The following is a 23,006-nucleotide window of genomic DNA, read 5'->3' as shown; positions in this document are numbered from 1 at the left end:
AGGAGCTGTACAGATCTGGGACCTGCTCCATCCAGACATCCCAGGCTCTGCAGTACTAAAAATAAAATTTAAAAAATACTATAAAAGAGCTATAGTAAGACCCTTTTCAGTACTGCCAAAGCCTTGCTGATTTGCTAAGTTTGCTAAGGAAGCCCTTGGCTAAATCACAGGCTGAAAAAAGAAACACTCAATACCCTTCCATAGGATACAAACAGGATTTTGTGCTTTGGATGAGACTTGAAACAGCATCTGCTGCTTCTGTGGCCAGCAGTGAATAACATCTCTGTGACATTCCCAGTTTTCTGGAGGTCCTGGGCAGGGACGTCAGGATCTCACTAAAACACAGCATGTGCACAGATAAATGTCACCTGATCTGCTATAACAAACAGGAGCCAAATCTTGTGTCCCACAGTGGGCAGAGCAAGGAAGAGCTGTCTCACCCCCTCTATTCAACACCCCAGGGCCCTGGACATCATTGATTTGGCCACAGCAAGGAGTTAAGTCCCAGACACTTCAATTCACTACTTTTCTGGCCATTATCAACACAGCTCTGAATTTGTGACAAAAGTGACTTATGCCTTCATGGAGCACTCAGGAATCACTAAGCAGAGCCTGCAGCTACAACACACTGAATGGTGCATGGTCAACCAGCATCTTCACCACTAAACTATACTAAAAACCCCAGGCCTGTTGCATCTCAGCTCTTAGTTCAACTAAAAAAACCCCAAGATCGATTTCAACCTTGACAAAGCACAACTTGCACATCTGACACAGCAATTTCCCATCAAAGAGAGGATTTCAGAACCAGCTTGTCTGTAACCTACCCAAGTCCTCTTTCCTTGCATTTATGGGATTAAAAAAAAAAAAAAAAAAAAAAAAAAAACACATGTCATACATTTCACTTCCAGAGCTGCAGGAAATCCAGTCGAAGTTGCATGCCAGCTTCAGCTCCAAGGGTTTCCTTGGGCTGTTCTCTCAGCAACAAGAAGAACAAAACAATCTTGGCAGCAGGCCATGCTACAAGTGTTTCCCCCAGTTCCCTGGGATGGAGTGGATATCCTGTCACAAACCTGTGTGCATAGGAAGGGTGAGGAGAGGAAGGAAACAAGAGGACGAATTAGCTAAAAACTGGCACAACCTGAGAGGTCTCTGCTTGCCACCAAAGCCCCTGAGAAGCTTCTCATTTTAAATGGCCAAGTGCCAGTGATGAATGACTCACATGAGCCTCAGGAAGCCCAAGCTCTCCAGCACCCAAAAGGAGTGTGTTTAAATCCTCCCTCTGCTGGATTTGGGAGGGCACATGGATGCTGGAGCTCTGACACCTGATTTGTGTCTGGTTCTGAACCCAGCTCTTGGAGTTGACAAATGCCTGTCTTTCCTTGTATTTCTCAGACCACCATTTCCAGGGCCAAGTGGGTTTGGGAAGCCCCTCTCTGGATCACTGTCAGGCTTCAGATCCCACGTGTACCAAGGTGACTCATTTCCAACAGGAAAAGTCTCCCTGGCACCTTGTATGAGGTCCCTGCACCAAACCCCAGTGCCCCCAGGCAGCCCTTTCTGCTTTTCTGGAATTCCTCTGCCTTCCTGGAATTCCTGCAAGCCTTGACAGCGCTGGCTGGCTTTAAAGCCTGGTCGTTAGCAGATTTCAACAAAGCCAAACTCGACACATGCAAGCAGGTTTATTCTTCTAGAAATCTGCATCCCAGCCATGCAGCGTGTTGGCATTTGTCAGCAGGTTTCCCCACTGTGACACAGCTGACCCAACAGCAGCACACAGCAGGGTCACAGCAGGATTAACATTCCCTACAGCACAGATCTGCAGCCACAGTGCTTCTGTGGAGCTCTTGCTGCTGGCCAGACCTACAGGGCTCACAAGAACGCAGGGTTTGTCCTCACAATCCCCCCCAGACCCCCTTGTATTTCCAGCCCCACCTGCAGAAACTTGAAGCAAGCCGGCTCCAAGGCAGAAAAGGACAAATGGTAAAAAAAGAAATCATCAAACCCCTTCCTGGAGTCCAGCCAAAATCTTTGTGCCCACTAAGTTTGGGTGGATGCAGACTTTGCCAAAGCCTGGAATAGGATTAAGGAACAGCTTTAGCAAACAGCCAGGACAACAACAGTGAAGTCACGATGAAACCAGCATTACAGATTTCTGTTTGCAGTCATGAGCCTGTGTTTACAGTTTGCAACTATGTGCAAATACCAGAAAGCCATTCTTTTCCTCTTCCCATTGGGGCTTGGCATTAGGCACATTTAACCAGATCCAAGAGATGCCTACAGCAGCATGCCAGCTGGATTTTGGGCACAGGGCATGCTCCAGCCCACAGCGATGGGAACTTGCAGGAACCCATAAATAGAGCTCAGCTGAGTGTGTGTGTGAAGGGGAGCTCTGCATCAAAGCAGGCAGAGAGAGAGAAATGGGAAAGAGAAACTAAAAAAATAAATTGTGGCATTTTCAGTTTGGCTGTTTGCTTGTCCCTGCATGGGTTACACAAACAACCACTGGCAACACTCAGGATGCCAAGCAGAAGATGCAAAGTGATTCTCAGGCAGGGCACAACAACCAGGGCAAGATATAAACATAAGCTTTGCCAGGAAATCTGCTCCATCAAAGACACAGTTTACAGCACACAGCTTCATGGAAAAAGCCATCAGTGATATGCAAATCTTCCAGCATAAAGGCAACTTCTTCTAAGGGAAACTGTTGTAACTTCCAGATAACCAGGCAACAGGAGCCCAGCTGGTTTAACCCTGCTGCTGAGCCCCAGGTAGATGCACATGGCTGGGAACAAGAGGCATGGTGCTTTCTGCCACAGCATCTCCCATGAACGTTTTGTTGTTTGACAGAGGGAAGGACAAGAATGTCAAACTACCATCCTAACCCTGCTCTCCAGGAGCTCTGACTGACGAGTCCTGGCAGGACTTGGTGCAGCAGCAATCGCTGCCCCAGTGCCTGCTCATCCTCTCCCTGCCTTGCCAAAGCCCTGGGGCCAGGTTGGGGTGCCTGGAGGAAACAGGCAACGTGGCTTCCTGCACTGCACAAACAGGAGCTGGCACCCTCCAGACCCACCTTCCATTAGCACTGACCTCATGTTAACAAAGGCGGTTTTATAGTTATGCTTGGCAAGTCCTTCTGTGGGGAACAAAACGTCATTCCTCTCGTCCTTGTCAGAGCCTCTGGTGACCAAAGAAGCCCCAAACCACAGCTCAGCCCTTGCCTTGTGCAGAGTCATCCATGTGTCACTCCCAAGGCTTTGTCCTGTTCCTCCCTGGGTGTCCCAGTATGACTCACCCTGTTCCCATCTCTCCTCTCTCACCTCCAGAAGCACAACCTCAGTTACCAGGTCTGTGGGAATAGGCCACATTGCCCCCACCAACTGCCACTGATCTGGAGTCTGCTCTTAATCCATTTAGGAAGCCTCTTCCCCAGCACACCAGGCATGTGCCTTCCCCTTGTGCCTTCCTGCTGATCTCCATTTTCACTTCTATCAAACGGGAAGCAGTGAACTATTTATTGCACTGCTTGGCATTACACATGGGAGGGGAAGTCTGGAATTTGAAGAGCACTGATTCCAGAAAACAGGAAACAACTGAGGATCAAGGCTGGGCACAGCCTGAAGGCCCACGTTTATGACTGTAATAAAAGGATAAGGCAGAGATGAATGCAGGGCTGAGCCAGGCTTGGTAAAGCATCAAAAGAAAGGTGCAGGGGGCTAGAACAGGCTTGAAAGAGCAGAGAAGCTGACTAGGCAGATGATCAAGAGTGTATTTAGCATCCTCCCTGCCAGCCCTGTGGCTCTGAGCCAGGACATAGCAGTGCTGGAGCTGTGGAGGGCAAGGACAGCTCCTGGAACTGAGCACAGGAAGCAGGAAAAGCTCACTTGAGGGGCTGCTCATCCCAACCAGGACAGGTACCAAGAACTGAGCTGGCTGAGCAATGCCACAGGATGAGCCTGGCTGTCACAAAGAGCAGGGCTGGCAGTGCCTGCAGGCTCACAGCCCTCAGGGGTGTGTGCAGGACACGAGTTCATGGGCAGACAGCACTCACAGGGCTGAGGAATGCTCTCACTTGCTCAAAAAGTGACAGACAGGAAAAGGGCTGCACAGAGCCAAGCCAAGAGCTTGGCTCAAGGAATCATTGATTGGTCTGGCGCTACACAGGCTCCTGCACAGAAAATGATGGCGATAAAACACAGTATTCCCATTCTGCAGGTGGGACAAAGCAAAGCACAGAAAATGCTAAACCACTTGCTGGGATGCCAGCATGCTCTGTGTCAGAGCTGTGAGCCTCTCTGGCTATAGAGACCTTCCCAAGAAGCTCCCTGTACCATCTCCCTGAGGCAGGAGAACAGCACCAAGAGGGGCCTGACCCAGGCAGTCCTGCTGTGATTGAACCCCCCTGGCACAGCCAGGCACGGCCAGGCAGGGCTGACCCGAGCACGTGGAGCCACACACACACCCCAGTCAAGGCACACTCTTGTTTTCCAGCCCAGCCAAGCAGACACTTTCCAGGAGAACAGCACGAAATGACCAGGCTTGCCTTCCAGCTATTCATTACAAACTAAAGCCTCTCCTGCTCCAGCCTGACCTCTCCCCAGCCCACGCTCACCCCGGGGCTCTCTGCTCATCTTTGAAGAATCCCAGGGAGTTGAGAAGAAGGGACAGGCTGGAGGAAATAAAAAGCTCCACGGCAGGAGACCTCACTGTCAGCCTCTTTGCTTCTCATCACACCAACGTTATAAACAGGCAACAACACCTAGGGAGAAACTAGAATGGAAATCTTGCATGCATTGCTCAGAACCAGCAATTATCCTTTCATCAGTCATTACCTGGAGCTGTTCTGGGGGTGGGGGGGGGAGAGGCTGAGGCTTATTTTAACACCTGGTTCAGGTCTAGGCAGAGCAAGCACAGCCTCTGGGAAGATTAAGCTGTTGAAGCACAAGGGTCATTTGTATGAGATGCAAAGACCAGGCAGAAACAACCTCCTGAGGCCACAGAAGGTGCCAGAACACTGAGTGACCTGCCCAGAGCCTCCCTGTGCTCACAGCCTGGCAGACGTGAGCCAAGGCAGGTCTTTTGGGATTCACATGTCACAAGTGAAATCCTACTCACTGCAGCCCTGGAAGCCTGATTTTAAGCAGCACTGGTTTGGTTCATGACTTGCATAAACATAACATACAATTAAAATTCACGTGTCACCAGTGATTTACCCACACCAGTATTCTGCACATCTTTTCCTTTAACAGCAACCAACAAAAGAGGAAAAAAAGTTCCAGCGCTGGCTGCTCTGGAGCTTGGCATCCAGTTTGGCAAGGCTGCTTGAAAAGGAGAGGATGGCTCTGCTCTCGCTGCCAGAGGAGACAGATCCCCGCTTGATTAACAACCAGACACTCCCTTCCTGCTCACCTGAGCAGCTCCCACACAGCCCTTGGAGCCAGGAATCTGGTGGGAGCTGGCAGATGGCCCTTCTCGACCTTTCTGTGCTAAGTGAAAGCAAAAATCACACTTTATCAGCACCAAAAAAGGGGAAAAAAATTCAATAGCTGCTGGTCCAGGTCAGGGGAACCTCAGCTTTGAAGAAACAGGAGAGACTTCACAGCTAAGTTAATTTAAACAATAAAGTGTGAAATAAATTGGGAGAGCAGACCCATCCACTTGGGCTGGGTGCCAGCTCCCAGTGCTGCACGCTCTCCCAGCCACACCTTTTCTTGCCCAGAAGAATTACAGATGTACAGCCTGCTTCCATCCACATCCATGGCCCAGGACAGCAGCACTGAACTCTCTCTGCAGTTAAATGTGAGCCACAGTTCTGAAACCTATAAACAAAGATCCTGATCTGCTTTTGAAGGGTTTTATGGCAATTGGAGAGGACTCTACACAGGAAAAGAGACCACAGGCTCAGCTGTTGAAAGTAAAAAAGATTTCTGCTCAGCCTACTTAATGTGCTTTATTTTTAAGGCTGCTTCTGCTGCAACAGCCAGAGAACAATTTGGAGAAAGAAGGTCTTTGTTAGAGATTTTACGCCCCAGCCCTTTATTTAAGGTGCAAAAGCTCACAATAAATGTCACTAAGCTCTCCTACCCCTTTCCCACAGTGGTGCCCCAGCACAGTGAGGACCAAGGAGGAGTAAATACCAAATAGTTACTCCTCAGCAGTAAGAGAAGTTAAGAAAAGTAAAAACCACGTACAAAAAAATTAAATCTGAAATCCTGACCCGTTCTTGCAATGCTCCATGGAAAACACCAGGCAGGTAAGGCCTGAGAGAAATGGACACTGTGCATTTTCCAGGGATGTGTGCTGGGGAAAATGCTGCAGGAGACATCCCCAGTGAGGGGAAGGAAAAAAAGAGACTTGAACTCTCCCCCTGTGCACAGCAAGAATGAACAAGAGTGCCCTTGAGGGCAATGTGAGCAGCAGCTTCATCACCCAGAGGCTGTAAGGGCTCCCAAGCAAAAGAAATGAAGCTGCAAAAGCAACAAGGTGAAAAAAAGGGAGAAATTTAAACAGTTTTCAGCTGGAAATGCTTGGATGACCATCACCCCTATCCCACACCAAGCAGCCTCTAGGACATCATCTTTATTCATAAAGAACCCCGAGGGTTCTCTTGGGATTTCAGGAGTTAACTCCCTCAAGAGGGATTTTTCAATTAATTAAGCCAGAGAATGAACATCAGATTCATCTCCATGTTGAAAGCTTTTGCTGGGAGCAGGGAGGTGAGCCTCAAGCCCATCAGTTTGCAGGGATCTCCTTCCAGCTGCCTTTCACAGAGGGCTCCTGGATACCTCCACCAGCAGCTCCCACCACTATTGCAACTAACTGAAAATAAAGGGAAGGTGAGAAACTGAGGTGAAAGAAAATTTCAGTGTTTTTACACATAAAGTACTATACTCTGCATCAGTGGTGCTGCTTTAGCATTAGGCCACATCTAACCCAGTCCAGATCTGCTAAAGATAAGAATTTAATACTCATTAACAAGAACACAGCTCACACAGCAAGGATTGAGCTGTTCATGCAAGTCAGGCATTCAGCTACACCTGCACATCTGCAGGCATCCTGCACATCAAACCATTGTGCAAAGCTGGTCCTGAGGGGCCACGTTTGCAGTGGCCTAAGGGAAAGGAAGCAGGATTATGTCCTGAAAATCCACCACAGGAAAAACACCCAGCTCCTTTAGAGCCAGCTCTCACACTGGAAGACAGCAGCCTGCAGCCAAGGGCACCTCGTGTGTTTTGTGTATCAACACCTTTCCTCTGGAGCTGGGAGAGCCTGGCAAGCACAGGTTAATCAGTTCAGAGGCCAGAGAATGCAGCAGCCTTGGCAGACCCCATTGCAATCACTAGAACACTCAAGAGGTGCTCCTCAAAGCACCTCAGAAGTTATCAATGACTCCTTTGCTGAGACACATCCCAGTGAGTACAAGCCCCACCTTGGCACTGCCGTGGAGCATGGCTCACAATTCCTTCCATTTCCTTTCCATCCCTGTGAATTACCAATGGATGCAACTTCTTTTCCTCCTTCTAAGCCCAAAGGGGGCTGCATTTCAAGGAGTTCTGGAGGTCTCCAGAGGAGGAGGCTTCTCCTCTCTCCTCAGCAGAAGTGAATGGATGTCAGTCAGTGTTTCTGTCAGGCCCATCTAAATACCTCTGGGGTATCACCCTAAACCCTCTGCACAGCCTCAGTCTGGAACCCTGCTGCTCTGTGGTGTCAGCAGAGGAGGCAGGGGAGATGGGGGCTGCTGCCCAGCCACCCTCCCACTGCAGGAACCAACCTCCAGCAAGCGCTGGCACCAGGCTCCTGCACGACTGCAAGCATTCCTCCCCCAGAGTTTATCATAAAGCTCCAACCATCCATAAACATCTCAAGGAAGGGCTGGCCTGGCTTCACCTTCATGCAAGGAAGATGTCAGGCTCTGGCAGGGAGCCAGCCATTCATGTTTCCCTAAACCTTCTCAGCTCTGACTCAAACGACCTTTTTAGGGGGGGGGGAAGAAAAAAAGAATCTTCCATCCCACCCCTTCCTCCCCCTCCACCCACTGTGGCATTTAATCACAGCAGGATCACAGGGGACAGTTCCCATGGTGGCTGTGAGTCACGGTGTCCTGTCCCCCTGCAGCAGAGGCACGTTCCCATTTCAGCTGGCCTGGAGGCTCCAGGCAGGACAGGAAAGAGCCTGGAGCTGAGCAGCAGCACAGCAGGTTTAGGAGCCTCCACCACAACATGGACCTTTGCCCTCCAAGCCAGGTAGGACAGCCACTTTTGGGGATTTTGACAAATCCAGATTGTCCAGTGACAGCAGCATCTCTCAGTTCTACTCCAAAACCTGAGCTGTGCTTCACATGGTGCCATGATGTATTTCACACCAAATTCGTGCAATGGCCCAGCCTTTTATCCTCAATATACGCAGCACAAGGCCATGATTAAAAGCAAGAAAAAAAAAAATTCCCTCTCCACACTCCTCAGCATCTCCTAAAATCCATTTAACTTTCCTCCCTGGAGCTGTTTGTCATCTTCCTGGCACTCAGACCTGGGTCTGACATGGAAACCTTCAAGTGACTTCTCCTCTTGCAGCCTTTCTCCCCCACCAATTCTGACCAGAAAAATCACTCCTCCCCAGGGAGGCAGGAACAGACAAGGTACCAGCAGGAGCAATTCCCATCCAACCCCCAGCAGATACCTGGACACAGCCCCTTCCCAAGCCATGGAGGGAGCCCTGATCCACCTTGCTGATGAAGCCATTAAGATTAGGCTGTGAGGAGAGTGTTTAATATCCTCACACCAGCTGGGTGGCCAGCCCAAGCCATCCTGGAGCTTATTTTCTGGCTGTGAATATTCCTCCTTCTCTCCTTCCCACAGGATTTCAACACCCCTGTGAGGACAGCAAGCTCCCAGCCAGCAAAAAGCAAAGAGCAAGAGGCTGCTGAATGAGCTGCCCCTCTCCCAATTGCCACAGCCTTGCCAAAGGCTGGAGAAACCCAATTCCAGCTGGTAATGAAGCACTTAGGGCTGGAGAGGGATGGAGCCAGCAGGGAAGCACAGCAGCAAAGGAAGGGGCTGACACCACAACCCCCAGTGCCATCAGCACTCCAAGCACTCGTGAGCCCCCAAAGGGACAACAGCTTTTAGTGGCTGTGAGACCCTTAAATTAAACATTAATTGGTCCAAGAGCTCTCTAGATTGGTACACAGAGCAAGGAGAGGCTTTGTTTGCCAGCCAAAAAACAGCCCTGCTGTCAGACATGCCCAGGAGGGCGTTCCTACCTGTGCAGTTCTCACTGGAATCCAAGGAATTTGGGAAGCCTGGCTGCCAGGTACACTGGCCTGATCCTGCACCTGCCCTGCTGACCACACTGGGGCCCAAGAACTTCTCTCTCCTATCCTTTCAACCAGAGTCAACTTCAAAAGGAGGAAACTGGCGATTCTCTAACATTTAATCTGTTTCTATTGCCCGACCTACCAAAACAAAGGAGTTAAAAGCAAATAACTGACTCTCAGCAGGAGCACAAACAGGTGATTACAGCAATTACATGCAATGAGGCCATGTATGAAGGGGAAGCCACTAAAACCAGCTGAAGATTTATTTAGGCTTGTGCTGCTCTTGGCACCAGCTGGGTTTATCCTCATGTACTGCAAAGGTGACAGGGAAGCAGAGGGTCTGTGAGCCCAGAGAAAACCCACACCAGGTGAAGCATCTGCCACCAGCACACCACATGCAAATTCTGGTATCAGTCCTGCAGAAATGATGCTGCAAACAGACTCAGGAAAGAGAATGTCAGTGTAGACCAGCTCAGGTTTAACAGCACTGAAGTGCTCCCAAATTATTCCAGGCTCTGGCTCCCAGCACAGCAGCTCTGAAGGCTGCAATTCCCCAGGTAAGCCAAGCCCAGCAGCTTGCAGGCACAGGGTACAGCTGGGTTAGCTCTGGCCCAGAGCCAGAGAGCTGCCAGGGAGAGGGACAAGAGGAGGAGAAGCTCCATTGCAGGCTGGCCCTTGGTCCCAGGGGAGTGAGTGCAAAGCCATGCACCCAGCAGCACATCCCTGCCAGCTGGGATGTTTCTAAGAGACAGACAGAGCAGATGGGGAGGGCTGAGCCCCAGCAGGCCTGGCCCACACAAAGCTGCACTGCGATGGAGAGTACAAAAAACATTTAACTCTGGCCAGAAAAACGTGGTACAGAGCAGTCAAGGATCAAGCAATTCAGAAAACAGACAGTTTCATTCAATTCAGAAAATACAGCCTGATCATGCAAATCAAGATACAGAAAGGTTTGTTTGCACCAATTTAAAGTGTGGGTGCAAAAAGGTACATGAAAGGCTCAAAACCCCCACAACCACCCAGTGTAGAATCTGGGCTGCTCAGAGCAGCATCCCTCCTGAATTTCAGATATGCAGAACATTGACAAAGGATCCCAGGCTCAAAGGACTGGTCACTAGAAGCAGGAGTGGCTGAGGGAGCAGCTGCACTGCAATGGAGAGCAGAGGCTCAAACTCCATGGTCAGCAGCTCCTGTGCCCTGGGCAGCAGCAGATATTTCACTGCTGCTGGTACAGCACAGCTTGAGACAGCTGGCACTCATGGAGAGAACACATTTATGAAGGGTGTTTGGCAGACTCCAAACCAGTGCTACAGCAAGGCAGGGAGCAGAGCAGAGCCAGTGCTGGGGACTGAAGTGTGTGTTTGAGGCATCTAACTGAAGGGTACATCATCAATACCGACTGGCCATCTCTGGGTGTAAATTTGGAGTCAGGCGCCTTGCAAACTGCACTGACAAATGAGCCTTTAGCAGAAAGATCCACCTGTAAAAAGTCACTGTAAACTTGTGGTATCTGAAAAATCTTGAAATCCATGCAAAACAAAGCAAACTCCCAAAGGGGCTGTGACTCAGCCCCCAAAAGGCTGCTGAGCAATCACAACAAACAGGTCTGCTGGGGGAGAGGTGAGCTCCAAAATTGCCCCATATCCCACAGACTTCTCTGACTCGCCACCATTAGAGAGGAAATATCATTGTCACCCTGTGTCTTTTATAGGAAGGCCTTCAGCAGGGACTTGCTGTTTTTTAAAGAGTTTTAAATGCACCAGTTAAAAGTTTTAGAGCCTTGAATTTCTCAAGGCTGTATTTTCCCATTTTGGGGTGAGGCCTTGCTAAGTGTCCCCCTTTGAGAGGCAGGTGCCCTCTAAGGGCAATGGCACCTACAAAAGATGAGGAGTTTCCACAAGTGACTCAACTTCCAGGGAAGATCTAAATAGTAACAAAGAGCACAATGTAGTTAATATAACAAGCAGACAAGAAGTTTTCCCTCCCCTATTTTAACCAAATTTAACCCTGTCATTGAACAAGTGGATTTTGTTCCACACTTCCAGCAAGGTCCACTGAAGGATTTCAGAAGCAGAAAAGCAGTTCCTCACCAGCACAGTCTACAACATAAAGAAGAAAGGATTTGTGTTACCTGTCCAAGGTCCAGGGTGACGTTGACCTGGTTGAACTCCAGCCCTCGGGACAGAGGGGGGCTCTGCCACCAGCGCTCTGTGCCATCGATGGCATTTGTGATGGGGTGGGCCTTGTTGCTGTTTGCAGAGGAGCAGATGTCACAGTACTGGCCCTGGCAGAAAGTACAAAAAACAACATTTAATTCTGGCCAGAAAAACGTGGTACAGAGCAGTCAAGGATCAAGCAATTCAGAAAACAGAGGGTTTCATTCAATTCAGAAAATACAGCCTGATCATGCAAATCAAGATACAGAAGGTTTGTTTGCACCAATTTAAAGTGTGGGTGCAAAATGTACATGAAAAGGCTCAAAACCCCCACAACCACCCAGTGTAGAATCTGGGCTGCTCAGAGCAGCATCCCTCCTGAATTTTAGATATGCAGAACATTGAGAAAGGATCCCAGGCTCAAAGGACTGGTCACCAGAGGCAGGAGTGTGTCTGGGGGAGAAGCTGCACTGCAATGGAGAGCAGAGGCTCAAACTCCATGGTCAGCAGCTCCTGTGCTGGGGCTGCCACTCACAGCCAGCCCTTCCCAGCCCAGAACCATTCAGGCAGTTCTGTGCTCTCAGACTGGCAGCTCCCCTGCCCAGCTCCCTGCAGTGTTTCTTGCCCACCTATTCAGCTCACAGTATCGCTCTTTCAGCTGCATTTTCAGGCTTCGTCTCACAGCCAAGTTCCTTTTGCTGCTGATGCTGCAGTGCAAGGCCAGAAAGGGACAGCCCCAGCTGTCAGCTGGCCAGGGACTGCCACCACTTCTCTGCCTTGCTTTTGTGGCCTGGGGTGGCTTTGTCAGCTCCATGGACACGCTGCCAGAGAAAACAACCCCACAACTTCAACGGCACCTCCTGAGCAGGATCAGACAAAGCCCTGAGCTGTTAGGGGCAATTCTTTCTCTCTCATTAATGGACAAATGAATCTGACCCACGCTCAAAGAAACCTGCAAAGCCCCCTGAAAACTGGCAAATTGTTATGTGGAGCCACTGTTGTGTCGCTTGAATTGCTGCTACAAACAGCCTGGAAGGGAGCTGTGTTAGAGGCAGTTTTCCTTTTAAAGGCACAGTTGTCCCCAGGCAGGAATGCTGCCCTTGCCTGCCCCAGCTGCAGCCAGTGTTAATATTGCACCAGGTACAAGATCTCAAGACAGGCAATCCCCTTCCTACCCGGGCTGAGGCAAGGCAGGGCCACTGCAGAACATCTGATTTTCCAGATGCTCCAAACTGTGGAGCAATCTCAGTGCAAATGAAACAGATTTCACAGCATTATTCCCCACTACCACGTGCTTTGTTACTTACAGACAATTATGCAATACAAGTTATCCTGAACAAAACCACTTTTAAATTAATTCCTCCAGAGATGTGAAAATAGAGATGTGGCAAGCACAAGGCCAAAGAAAAGGGGAGCTGAAACCATCCAGGTAAGCCTGACAGAGATGCAGGGAGCACTCAGTGTACAGAGAGGTCACAAGGCTGGTTTGGACATGCTTTGAGCCAGGAGGGAGAGCAGACCAGATAAAACTGACCCAACTCTTCAAGCTCAAAACTTTAATGGGAACCGGTGCAACAGGTTGTGTGGAAATTTCACCACAGCACTGAGGTGGGGGGGAAGTGAGGCAAGGTTACAAAACAGGGATAAATAAGAAAAAAAAAAATAAAGTACTTTCATACTTTAAATTCTTGCCACAGATGTAAAAACCATTTTGAACCCAGACTTCACATTGATGGGAGACAGTCAACTCAAGCTGAGTAAGAGGGGAGTAAAAATTAGGATCAGCTGCTCCACATTCATAATGCTGCTGTTGTCCCTCCCTGGGCAGCCTGCTGGGCTGGGAACACATCCACAGCTGAAGCAGGTTTGCTGTTCCAAGTGTGATTAGCCTCTCTGATGCACCAGGTGCTCATTAGTTGTTTCATTAGAGCCAAACCTAAACCTGACCAGAATCATTTCCAGCTATTTGTATTTTAGAGCAGCTCAGGCTCCTGCACATTGTGTCAGGTTCTCTACAGGGAAGTTCTGACATCAGCAAGAGGATTTTAATTAAAAAGCAATTGTGAGCAGCAGGCTTAGCAGAGACTGCAGGCTGCCAGAGCAGTAGAGGTGTGGACACTACAGAGGAATGGTCAAAGGAAGAACTTGAGCAATGCAAGGAGCTGCAGAGCAACTCAGGGAGCACCAAACTGCCACTATCAGAGCAAACTGCAGAGATAAGGATGAGGTTTGAATGAGGGGCAGCTTCCAGGGACCTGCAAGGGCTGATCCTGCTCAGGGCACTGGGAACTTTGAAGTTTCCCCTGAGCATCAAGACCAACTGGGCGCCCTGCTGGCACCTCTCTCAGGGGACACAGGTGGCTTTGTCCCAGTTTATGTGGCCCTGCCATGACCCAACTCCAGCTCCCCTCACCTGATTTATCAGAAAGCCACAGGGAGCATGGGGCTGCTGGGGATGAGGTAAAAAGGGCAGGAAATGGGGTGTAAAAAGTTCTGTTTGAGACAAAGTGCCTGTTGCAAGCTGCTCCCAGGGCTGTCCCTGCAGATCAGCTGCTCACACAGAGTTAGGCAGGGGCTGGCTCACCATGTGTCTTTCCTGGAGGAAAGAACTTCTTCCAAACCTGTGTTTTCAGCCAGTTAAACCACTGAAATCCAACACTATCATAGGTGCAAACACAGAAGAGACACCTACAGAGAGGTACAGCACCAATGGTCACCTGGAGCACTGAGAGCCCTGGGCTGAGCCAGATTCCTTCTGTCAACACCAGAGACAGAACATGGGCTAAAGAGGCACAGCACAAATGGTCACTGACACCACAGTGTATCTAAAGAGTGACACTTAATTCTGAGACTCTCAGGGATGAAACAGCTTCAGATTCCATCTGTTATCAACACCTGGAAGAGTGAGAGGGCCAGAGCTCTGGTCAGCGCCCACACTGGCAAGGACAGCTCAGGGCTGCAGCTCAGTGCTGTGAACAGGCTTCTGAGGAAGGCACAAGCAGCACTGCCTTCAAATCAGTCAAATTTACTGTACATTCTTAAATTCTGAGGTCTGTAATTGCTTTAATTAATGCCAGTAACCAGCCTCACTGCTACAATCCTAATCTGAAACAATAATCTACAGCCCTGCCCCACCCTGAGGAGCCGTGCACCATCCCTGCTGGCTCTGGAACAGCCCCCAGGCACAGGGTGGGATGGGGAATATGAGCACACAGCTCTGCCCTTGCAGACTTGTAAAGCTTAAACAAAAAAAGAAACCTATGATCCCTCTTCTGCCTTATCCTCGAGACATTATCATTGAGGCAGGGCTGACCCTCACCGAGGAGTGAATGTGACAAGGGAAGCAAACCTCCAGGGCAAGTCCCTTTCAGCACACCTCAGCCTTGCTGTGCCTCACATCCTTCCAGGCTGAAAAGCCCCCCGCAGTTGGAAATGCAGCCTTCTGCCAAAAAAGCCCCGAATAAAGCAAAGGAAACTCCTTGAAAAGGTTTACAGCCTTCCCACAAGCTGTGCCAAAACTACTGCAAGTGTCTTTAAGGCAGTTTACTTCAGAAAACTTAATGATTATTGACATTTTAAGACCATCATGTTTAAAAGTCAGTGAACTCCCTTTTCTGAAGCCTTCTATAATGTCAAATTAAACCAGCAGAAAATAGAGAACTGACTCAACTAATTCATTAGACAACTAAATTAATGTTTATCCCAGGTCTTTAACCAAGCAAACATCCCTTCACCACCACAGCACGTGGATGGCTCTTGGAAGGTCCCAAGTGGCATTTTTCCAGTATTCCTGATGACAACTCCTTATGCCACAGCACATCACACAGCATTGAGCAGGTGAATGGAGGGGGGCAGGGGGCTGGGCTGGTGGGACACGCAGGCAGTGAGGACACGCATGTGGAGTTCATTATTGTTGTTTCAGCCTGCTCAAATTGAACACTTCCCTCCCACCTCCCTCCTTGCTTCAGTCACCGGGTGGTGCCAAGACCCCTGAAGGGGATGAATTGGGAACTCTGACCTCTGCTCTGATGCCTCCTGTTTCCTCCCCTCCCTTTTAGGTGCTGCCTGTGGTCATGGAAAGGAGCCACTACAAAAGGAATTTTCTAAAGCTTTCAGACTGAGTGAAGCCCGCTGGCCTGGGAAGTGGTGCTCAGATCAAAGCCCCCCTGTGCCAGAGCTGCACAGGGGACAGGAGGGGGTCGCTGCAGAATTCCAGAGCTCAGGAGCTGTGTTTGGCACTGGGGGGATGCCCCCGGAGCTGGGACAGCCTGAAGGGGTTATTTCAGTCAGCATCCTTAGTGCTGTGTGTCATGCTGAGCTAGCAGGGTGGCCAGAGCGCAGATGGACACACGTGGAGTGATAAATGCACACCCACATTTGCCAGCTTTTCCAAGCAGCATTATCCTCCCCGTTTTGCTTGGCACATTGTTCACATATTTGTTTGCAAGTGCACGGAACAGCAGTTACTTCTTCACCTTTCCTTACTCCTCTGCCTCACTAGAGGCAGAATTACTACACAGAGGTCCCTGTAAGCCTCCTGCTACTGAGACTTCAGGCAAAACTTCTTCTGTTTTACAATGCAGTGAAGTGAGACATGGCTTTAAAAGGTGGCAAAACTCACAGGAGGATACGTCAGGTTTTTGCCATCCAGTGACATCTTCAACCATTTATACCACACAGACAGCAAAATTCCGTGTCACAACCACACAATGGCTGGAAAATTCCTAGTGCAGCACTAACTCAGGAGAATGTGGGCCAGAATGAGAAAAATGCTTCAGAGATGATCTTGTAACAAAGCCACCCCCACCGAAAGGCTGAGAACGGCTCGGTCCGAAAAACTGACAGTTTTCCTTTGCTCCTCCTTGTTACGTACAACAGGGATTAACGCTGCTCCACTGCAACAGGTGAGTGGCACCACGGCTCTCACAACTCTCGCAAGCAGAAAACACCGAGGAGCAGCTGGTGGCTCCATGGCTGGCTTCAGGCTGCAGGAGCATTTCAAACCAGAGCTGCTCTTCCCGGCTTGGGCTGCCCTCGGGGGGACACTGGGTCTGGAGTTCCTGCAACTAAACCCCGGTGTTTTACAAGCCCCTTTACAACTGTTCTTTCCTCCCTTCAAGGGAGTCATGGCTGTTTCAGTGCACTGCGGCTTTTACCGTCCGCATTCCTGGCTGCAAGCTCCCTCTGGGCAGCTTAAAATGGGACCCCTGAGATAAATAATCTGACGCTGACTTGTAAAATCCACTCTTGTAACTTCCCCCTCTGCTCATCCCAATGCCCCGCCGAACACACCGAGTTAAAACACATCAGTGTAAATATTATCAGTTCGGGACGCACCAAAGCAATCACCATCACATTCACCGTAACGATTCCCTGACTACCAAAGGGGATTTAGGTGCTGGTTTGCCCGGGATTTTATAAACACAAAGAACCCACAACTTTAAAAAGAACGCCCCGAGAGCCCAGCGAGCCGCGTTCCATGCGAGCAACTCCGGAACACGTGCGTGCCCCCAGCCCCGCTGCTCCGGGGATGGATGCCCCAGGACCAGCGCTCCCTGCGCCCCCAGGCACGGACCCACCCGCGGCCGCTCCGCCCGGGGGCTGCGTGCGATCACCGGGGGAGCGGGGCCGTGCCCGCCCAGCCCCGCTGCCCTCGGCGGCGGCACCGGCGCGCACAAAGCGGGGCTCCGTGCCCTCGTCCCCCGGCCCGGCCGTACCTGGATGGTCTGGTTGGGGTCCCCCCCGGCCACCGGGCCCCCCACCAGCTTGCAGTACAGATCCTCCACGGCGCGCCGGCTGCCGGCGCCCGCCGGCTCCTCGCCGCAGGTGGCGGTGGCGGAGATGCGGGTGCCCTCGGCCAGGTTGAAGTAGGGCGGGTGGAGGCTGTGCCCGTTCACATCGCTAGGGAAGGAGGCGGGCGGCTGGGCAGCGGCGGCGGGCAGCGGGGACAGCAAGGACAGCAGGAGCAGGAGCCGCGCACCGCCCCGCTCCGCCGCCTTCGCCATCTTCGCTCGGCGGGGCCGGGCAGCGCTGCGGCACCGGCTCCGCTGGCCCGGCTCCGCTCGGCTCTGCCCCTCTCCGCCGCCGCCGCGCTACTTCAGCCCCGGCTGCGGGGAGGGGCCGGGCAGCCCCGCCGCCCCGGTTAACCCTTCACCGCCCCGGGAACCCCCGGCCCCGCCGCCCCGGTTAACCCTTCACTGCCCCGGTTAACCCTTCACCGCCTCGGGAACCCCCGGTCTCTCCGCCCCGGTTAACCCTTCACCGCCCCGGGAACCCCCCGGTCTCTCCGCCCCGGTTAACCCTTCACCGCCCCGGGAACCCCCGGCCCCGCCGCCCCGGTTAACCCTTTGCAAACCCCCGGCAAAGGAGGAATGGGGTGCAGGATGCCGCCCCCTCCCCAGGGAACAATGTGCCCATTGTGTCTGCGGGGCTGCGCTGCCCGCGGCGGCTCGCTGGGGTTTTAGTACGGTAAACTCCATTAACCGATAGATCGGGTTATCTGCAGGAAAAACTCGATTACTAATTAACAAAACAGGGGAAATGGGCTTGACCAAGCCCAATTCGCGCTCCTCGAGGTACGCTGTAGGTTCTCATTTAATTTGGGCAGTGAAAATTTTACTTCCACTTTCCCCGGAAAGGATGGCTTTGGGGAAACGGCTTTAGCTTCTCACCTAAGGGGGAAGGAAGCAGCTCAGCGATAACCCAACTTTCTCCCATCCCTTGGCTGCCCATGGACAACCCCTCCGTGCTGTGACACATGCACAGTCAGCTCTTTATATGCTGCTGGGGGGGAAGACATTTTACAGATAGAAACCTGAACATAAATACAGAGCAACACATAAATTAACTCATCAAACCACTGCTTTGATTTTCTGGCAAACACAGACTGTTTTAAAATCCAAGAATTCAATAATACACACGAAATGTTGTGCCTGAACTGGACAAGACTGCATCTTTAAAGTAGGACATACCAAGAGACCAGGTCTGGACTCCCAACAGTTGGATTGCTGCGGTATTTGAGCCCCGCAGGAAGCAAAACCAGCTCTAAAGCATGTCCAGATCTTCACAGGCTGCTGCTGGGCATTTGGTCTTTGCATCACATCATCCTCTTTGTCTCTTATTCTGTATGGACAGGAGGTACCAGTCCTCTTGGAAAAGCTACTGTCTTAAGTATGAAAAGCTTTAAAAAGAAAACAAACAATAAAGAAACAAAAAAACCAACTGTGATGTGTGCAGTTCAAATACATAGCTCCATAAACTAAATTTCCACATGGTGTGTACTAGCCAGGCTCTGCAATTACACTGATTTCAGCACTTCTAGGGACTTTTGAAAGATCCCTCTTGCTGTATGTGGAGCACCATGGATATAAGTGTATATATGGATTTATATATATTTATATATATATATATATTTAATAGATTTATATATGTTTTATATATATTTATATATATCCACTTATATCCACCATGGATAGAAGTGGATATATATGGATTTAAGTGTATATATGGATTTATTGTCAGGTTTCCTCAGGGTTCTGCAGGCGTGGGGGCACTGGCAGCCCTCCAGCCAGGTGCTGCTCGGGAATGCTGGTGGCTCCGAGCATCGGGAGGCGGAGGATTTGCCATTTCTCCCATTCCTTTCCTGCCCCACGCCATGGGGAGCATCCAGTGCCAGCTGTTTCCCGGGGATCACATTGTCATGACATCAGGATTTGAGAGCCAGGGCGGGGAGAGGTGCCCGGTTCCACATGGTGAGGAAGCGCTGAAGCACGGCCGCCAAACCCATTCAGTCAGAAAGATTTCCTAAAGCGCTTTCAGACATCTTTTAACCCCTTCCTGCTCGCCCGTCTCTTTGGAGACCTTTCCCCCGGTTTCCCCACTTAATGCAAGATCTTATCTCCAAGCGGATGAATGTATCCTTTAAAAGCTAAATAGAACCTTTAAAAAACAAATTCTTATCAAGAGAACAGACAGTCTTTGCCCTTTAAACCGTGCTTGAAAATGAGTAGGTTCCGCTGGGAACAGCCACCTTTGAAAATACTTCTGCTCTGCAGTAATCGTTAACTAACATGTTTATGTGGGGGAGACCAATACTCCACAGGACAGGAATTAAAACTTCCTTCAACTTTATCAAATGCCATATTTAATTAGCTACTTACACCCCATGGCACCTGTAAATGCGTAAAAAGAGTTAACAAGGAAAGCAGGGCACAGATTAGGAAAATAACTTTCTCCCACCCCCACAAGAGTTTCAGGGCAAAACACTTGGGCCAGTCTAATATCTGTAATCCCTCTAGTGGTAATATAATTAATCTCCCTTCCAAAATGCAATTAAGGAAAGTGAAATCACAGTTAGCACGTGGGTTTTGTGGCACAGACTCAAGAGTACCACGCAGAAAAAATGACCCTTCTGCAGTCTGAACTGGCCTCCAGTTGACTGCACAGTCAAAGACAGTTTGAAGACTGAAATCATACTTAGGCTACCTGTAACTGAGGGGATCTGAAGTTTTCCAAGAAGCAATAGAAATACTTTAAAGACAGGGCATTCTGAAGGTCTTTATCCAGCACAGGAAGAAAGAGAGTTTCTAACATTGCTAAACGTTCAATTTAGAGGTTAACCAAAAAGTTGAGGTTAACAACTTAAACTCCTTCCCTGATGCCATCTCTTTTTAGCCACACTTAAGAAAAAAAAGTCATATTTACTAATTTGGACGTGAGTCCCATCTGGCCTAACACCTCACCTGAGAGTCACCAGCAGCAAAAATTTCCTGTGAAAACCCCCATGGGTGGCTGAGGAATACTCTGCTCCCAGAAAAGATTTATAACAGCTAGAACTGAGCTTGAGTAGTGAAGCCTTTCTTCCACTTAAGAGCTTTTTCTAAGCATAAATTTCAACATCCCTGGACATTTGCCATTCCTTTACTGCTCTGATCCCTCTTTGAATTTTACTGGTTTCTTGAGCCTCGCACTGGTGCTTCTTGGCTCGGCCTCACAAAGCTGGTCACAGTGACATGCTCTCAAATAAGAGGTGTTGAAGCAGAAGAGACTTTTCATTTTAAACCCAAACCACGACCAGTGAATGCAGAGAGAACTGGAAAAAAAAAAAAAGAATCCAGCCTGTAGCATTCCTGCTCCAATCTTCTGTGAGCCTGCATGTAGTAACACGACCTCAGCCATGCTGTTATCCATCTGCACCCGCTAAAGGCATCCCAGTTCCACTCAGGGTTTTACTTTTGCCTCCCTAAAAACTGCAGGACCATGAGGAGCTTGCCCAAAGCTGCCACCAGTAACCACAAGCTCTTTCTTCAAGCAAGCTGTAGAGCTTATCTCTATGAGGGAACCCAGTTCCTAAATCTGAACAAAGATTCTGCAAGTAACAAGTGAGAGTTTTCCTGTCTATACAGAGCCTTTTAACCTACAGCAGGAGCACAGGGAAGCATCCCACAGCCAGAAGTGAGTAATTCAGCAGTGACACAGACACATTCTGCTTCCTGTGAATAAATTCTCTGGTTTTATCTTGTCTATTACACAGAGAAATGTAAGGAGTTCTTTCACTCCAGGAAAAGCAACATATGGCCAATGGAGAAAGACCCATTTCCTTGCAGTATTTCCTACCAAGGCAGCACCACAGCCAGAGCCATCACTGAGAGCAGGGCCTGAGCCAAGAGAAATGAGTGAGCATATGGTTTTTGTATGGTGTAGGGTCAGGGACACGTTATCTCAGGGAAGATTTAATCACTTTCCTGCTACCCTGCAGCAGGCTGTGTGAAGGAAGGTGTTTCCTGAGCTGTGCTCTGTGCTGACCCCAGAACTCCACACCATTTATAAGGGTGTTGTGCCTTGACTCAAGTGTGTCAGGAGCAGCTACCAGGAGCTAAGAACTAATTCTGCATGAGCTGGAGTTAACTAACACAAACCAGAAGTGCAATCAATATCCTTCAAGCACATCTCCAGCTTTCTAATTTTACAGTCTCCACAGGCTCTACCTGAGAAGGTTGTAAAACAAACCCACAAAAGGCATCAGCAGGTCCCATGTGAGGTTTGCAGGGGTTTGCTGAGTTCACAGAGGCTCAAAGGAGCTGCCCTCCTGTTCACACAGACCCCCACGCATGCACATACAGACAGTTCTGCAAACAGCCCCAAACAGAGACCTAAAGTACATTTCCCCTGTTTATTCTTCAAACTGACAGCTCAATTACAGCTTTTTAAACCCTTCTGCATCAGGGGAGCTGGGGCACAGCTTGAATCTGCAGTGGGAAAGGGCTGGAGAGTTTTGTTGAAGGCATGAGGAATTTACCAGGATCTGCCTTGGTTTCTCAGACTGGTTCTTAGGAACATATAAAGCCAAATCCAGAGGGGATGACCAAACTCATCACACTACCATCTGGTGTAGTCTGCTTTTATGAAAGTATTCCCAGTGCTGGTTTTGCCACATTGACAGAAATAGTTAAGACTGGACAAACCAGACCAGACTGATAAGGTGATTCAACAGGAAGCAACTCTAGGAAAGACACAATTCTTTATATCTTTTTTGGAATTGAATTACACCATGTGAAAATGCAACCCCCTAAAACTGCCAAGTAACAAGGAGGATTGGCAAGAACCAGATTAGGAGGCACCTGGAATGAGCAGTTATTTTTCCTCTCTCGGTAGAATTGCTTTAATGTGTTTTATCTTTGTTTCCTTTATAGTGTTCCTCCTTTAACATTTATTCAAAATTGAAAAAGACTGTTTTGAGACAGAGCTGGTCAATTTGCCATGCCCAAGCAGCACCTTTAAGTTAAAACCAAAAGCAGCAGACATCTGTGTTTTGTCTGCTGTGGACATTTTCACCAAGAGATCAAGAAGATTCATAATGCAGCAGGACATGTTACTCTACACCAGAGAATTCAATTCCCTTTAAGGTCAGCCTGTACCTTCCCAGTAATCAAATGGTTCCAAAACCCTCCCAAAGCCAGAACAGGTGTTTCATTCATACTGTCTGTCTACCTGGCAAGGTCCCAAATACTTTCTTTTAAAGCCTGAACTCTGTATTATTCTGGGGCACATGGAAAACACACCTTAGTGCTGTCTCCTAGGCACGCTCGGGGCTGGGGCATCACTAGCTGTGTGTTTTTCTTTGCACAGCTCAAACAGGAGCACAGCTGCTTTTCTGTTAATAACTAAATCATGCTTTAAATGTGCCACACAGCCCTGCCTTCAGCCAGAAGGGCCCTGCAGATTTAACGAGCTGACATGTCAACAGAGATCAGTTCACCCACCAGAAAAGTGCAGCTACTCCTGGGGTGAGCTTTGGTTCTTGTTCAGCACTGCAGGAGGACCAAGAGCTCTGTGTCAAGCTCAATGCATGGAGGAAGCAGGGGGGTGAGTGAGTGTGCTCAGGGTGAAAACCAGAGCAATGCTGGGGTGTGACCGTGGCCACAGGGGTCTTAGGGTGAGGGAAGAGACCAGGATCTGACTCCATGTTTCAGAAGGCTTGATTTATTGTTTTATGATATATATTCCATTAAAACTACACTAAAAGAATAGAAGAAAAGGTT

At 49.6% G+C, this 23,006-nt stretch overlaps 1 protein-coding gene across 2 annotated transcripts in view; it reads right to left on the bottom strand.

The window, feature by feature from the left end:
• The window catches only part of LAMA5 (laminin subunit alpha 5), an 88,012-nt gene extending 70,455 nt beyond the window's left edge, over nucleotides 1-17,557 (bottom strand). For both annotated transcript variants that reach the window (XM_077187239.1, XM_054644298.2), the window contains exons 1-2: nucleotides 17,184-17,557; nucleotides 11,442-11,594 (exon numbers count right to left, since the gene is read on the bottom strand). In XM_077187239.1, the coding sequence (XP_077043354.1) occupies nucleotides 11,442-11,594; nucleotides 17,184-17,471 (441 nt within the window). In that variant the 5' untranslated portion in view covers nucleotides 17,472-17,557. The remainder of the gene's footprint in view (nucleotides 1-11,441; nucleotides 11,595-17,183) is intronic.
• Nucleotides 17,558-23,006: the final 5,449 nt, after the last annotated feature.

The sequence above is a fragment of the Agelaius phoeniceus genome, chromosome 17 (genome assembly GCF_051311805.1).
Source record: "Agelaius phoeniceus isolate bAgePho1 chromosome 17, bAgePho1.hap1, whole genome shotgun sequence".
In the NCBI taxonomy this organism is placed as follows: domain Eukaryota; kingdom Metazoa; phylum Chordata; class Aves; order Passeriformes; family Icteridae; genus Agelaius; species Agelaius phoeniceus.
This window is presented reverse-complemented; position numbering and strand designations above follow the sequence as displayed.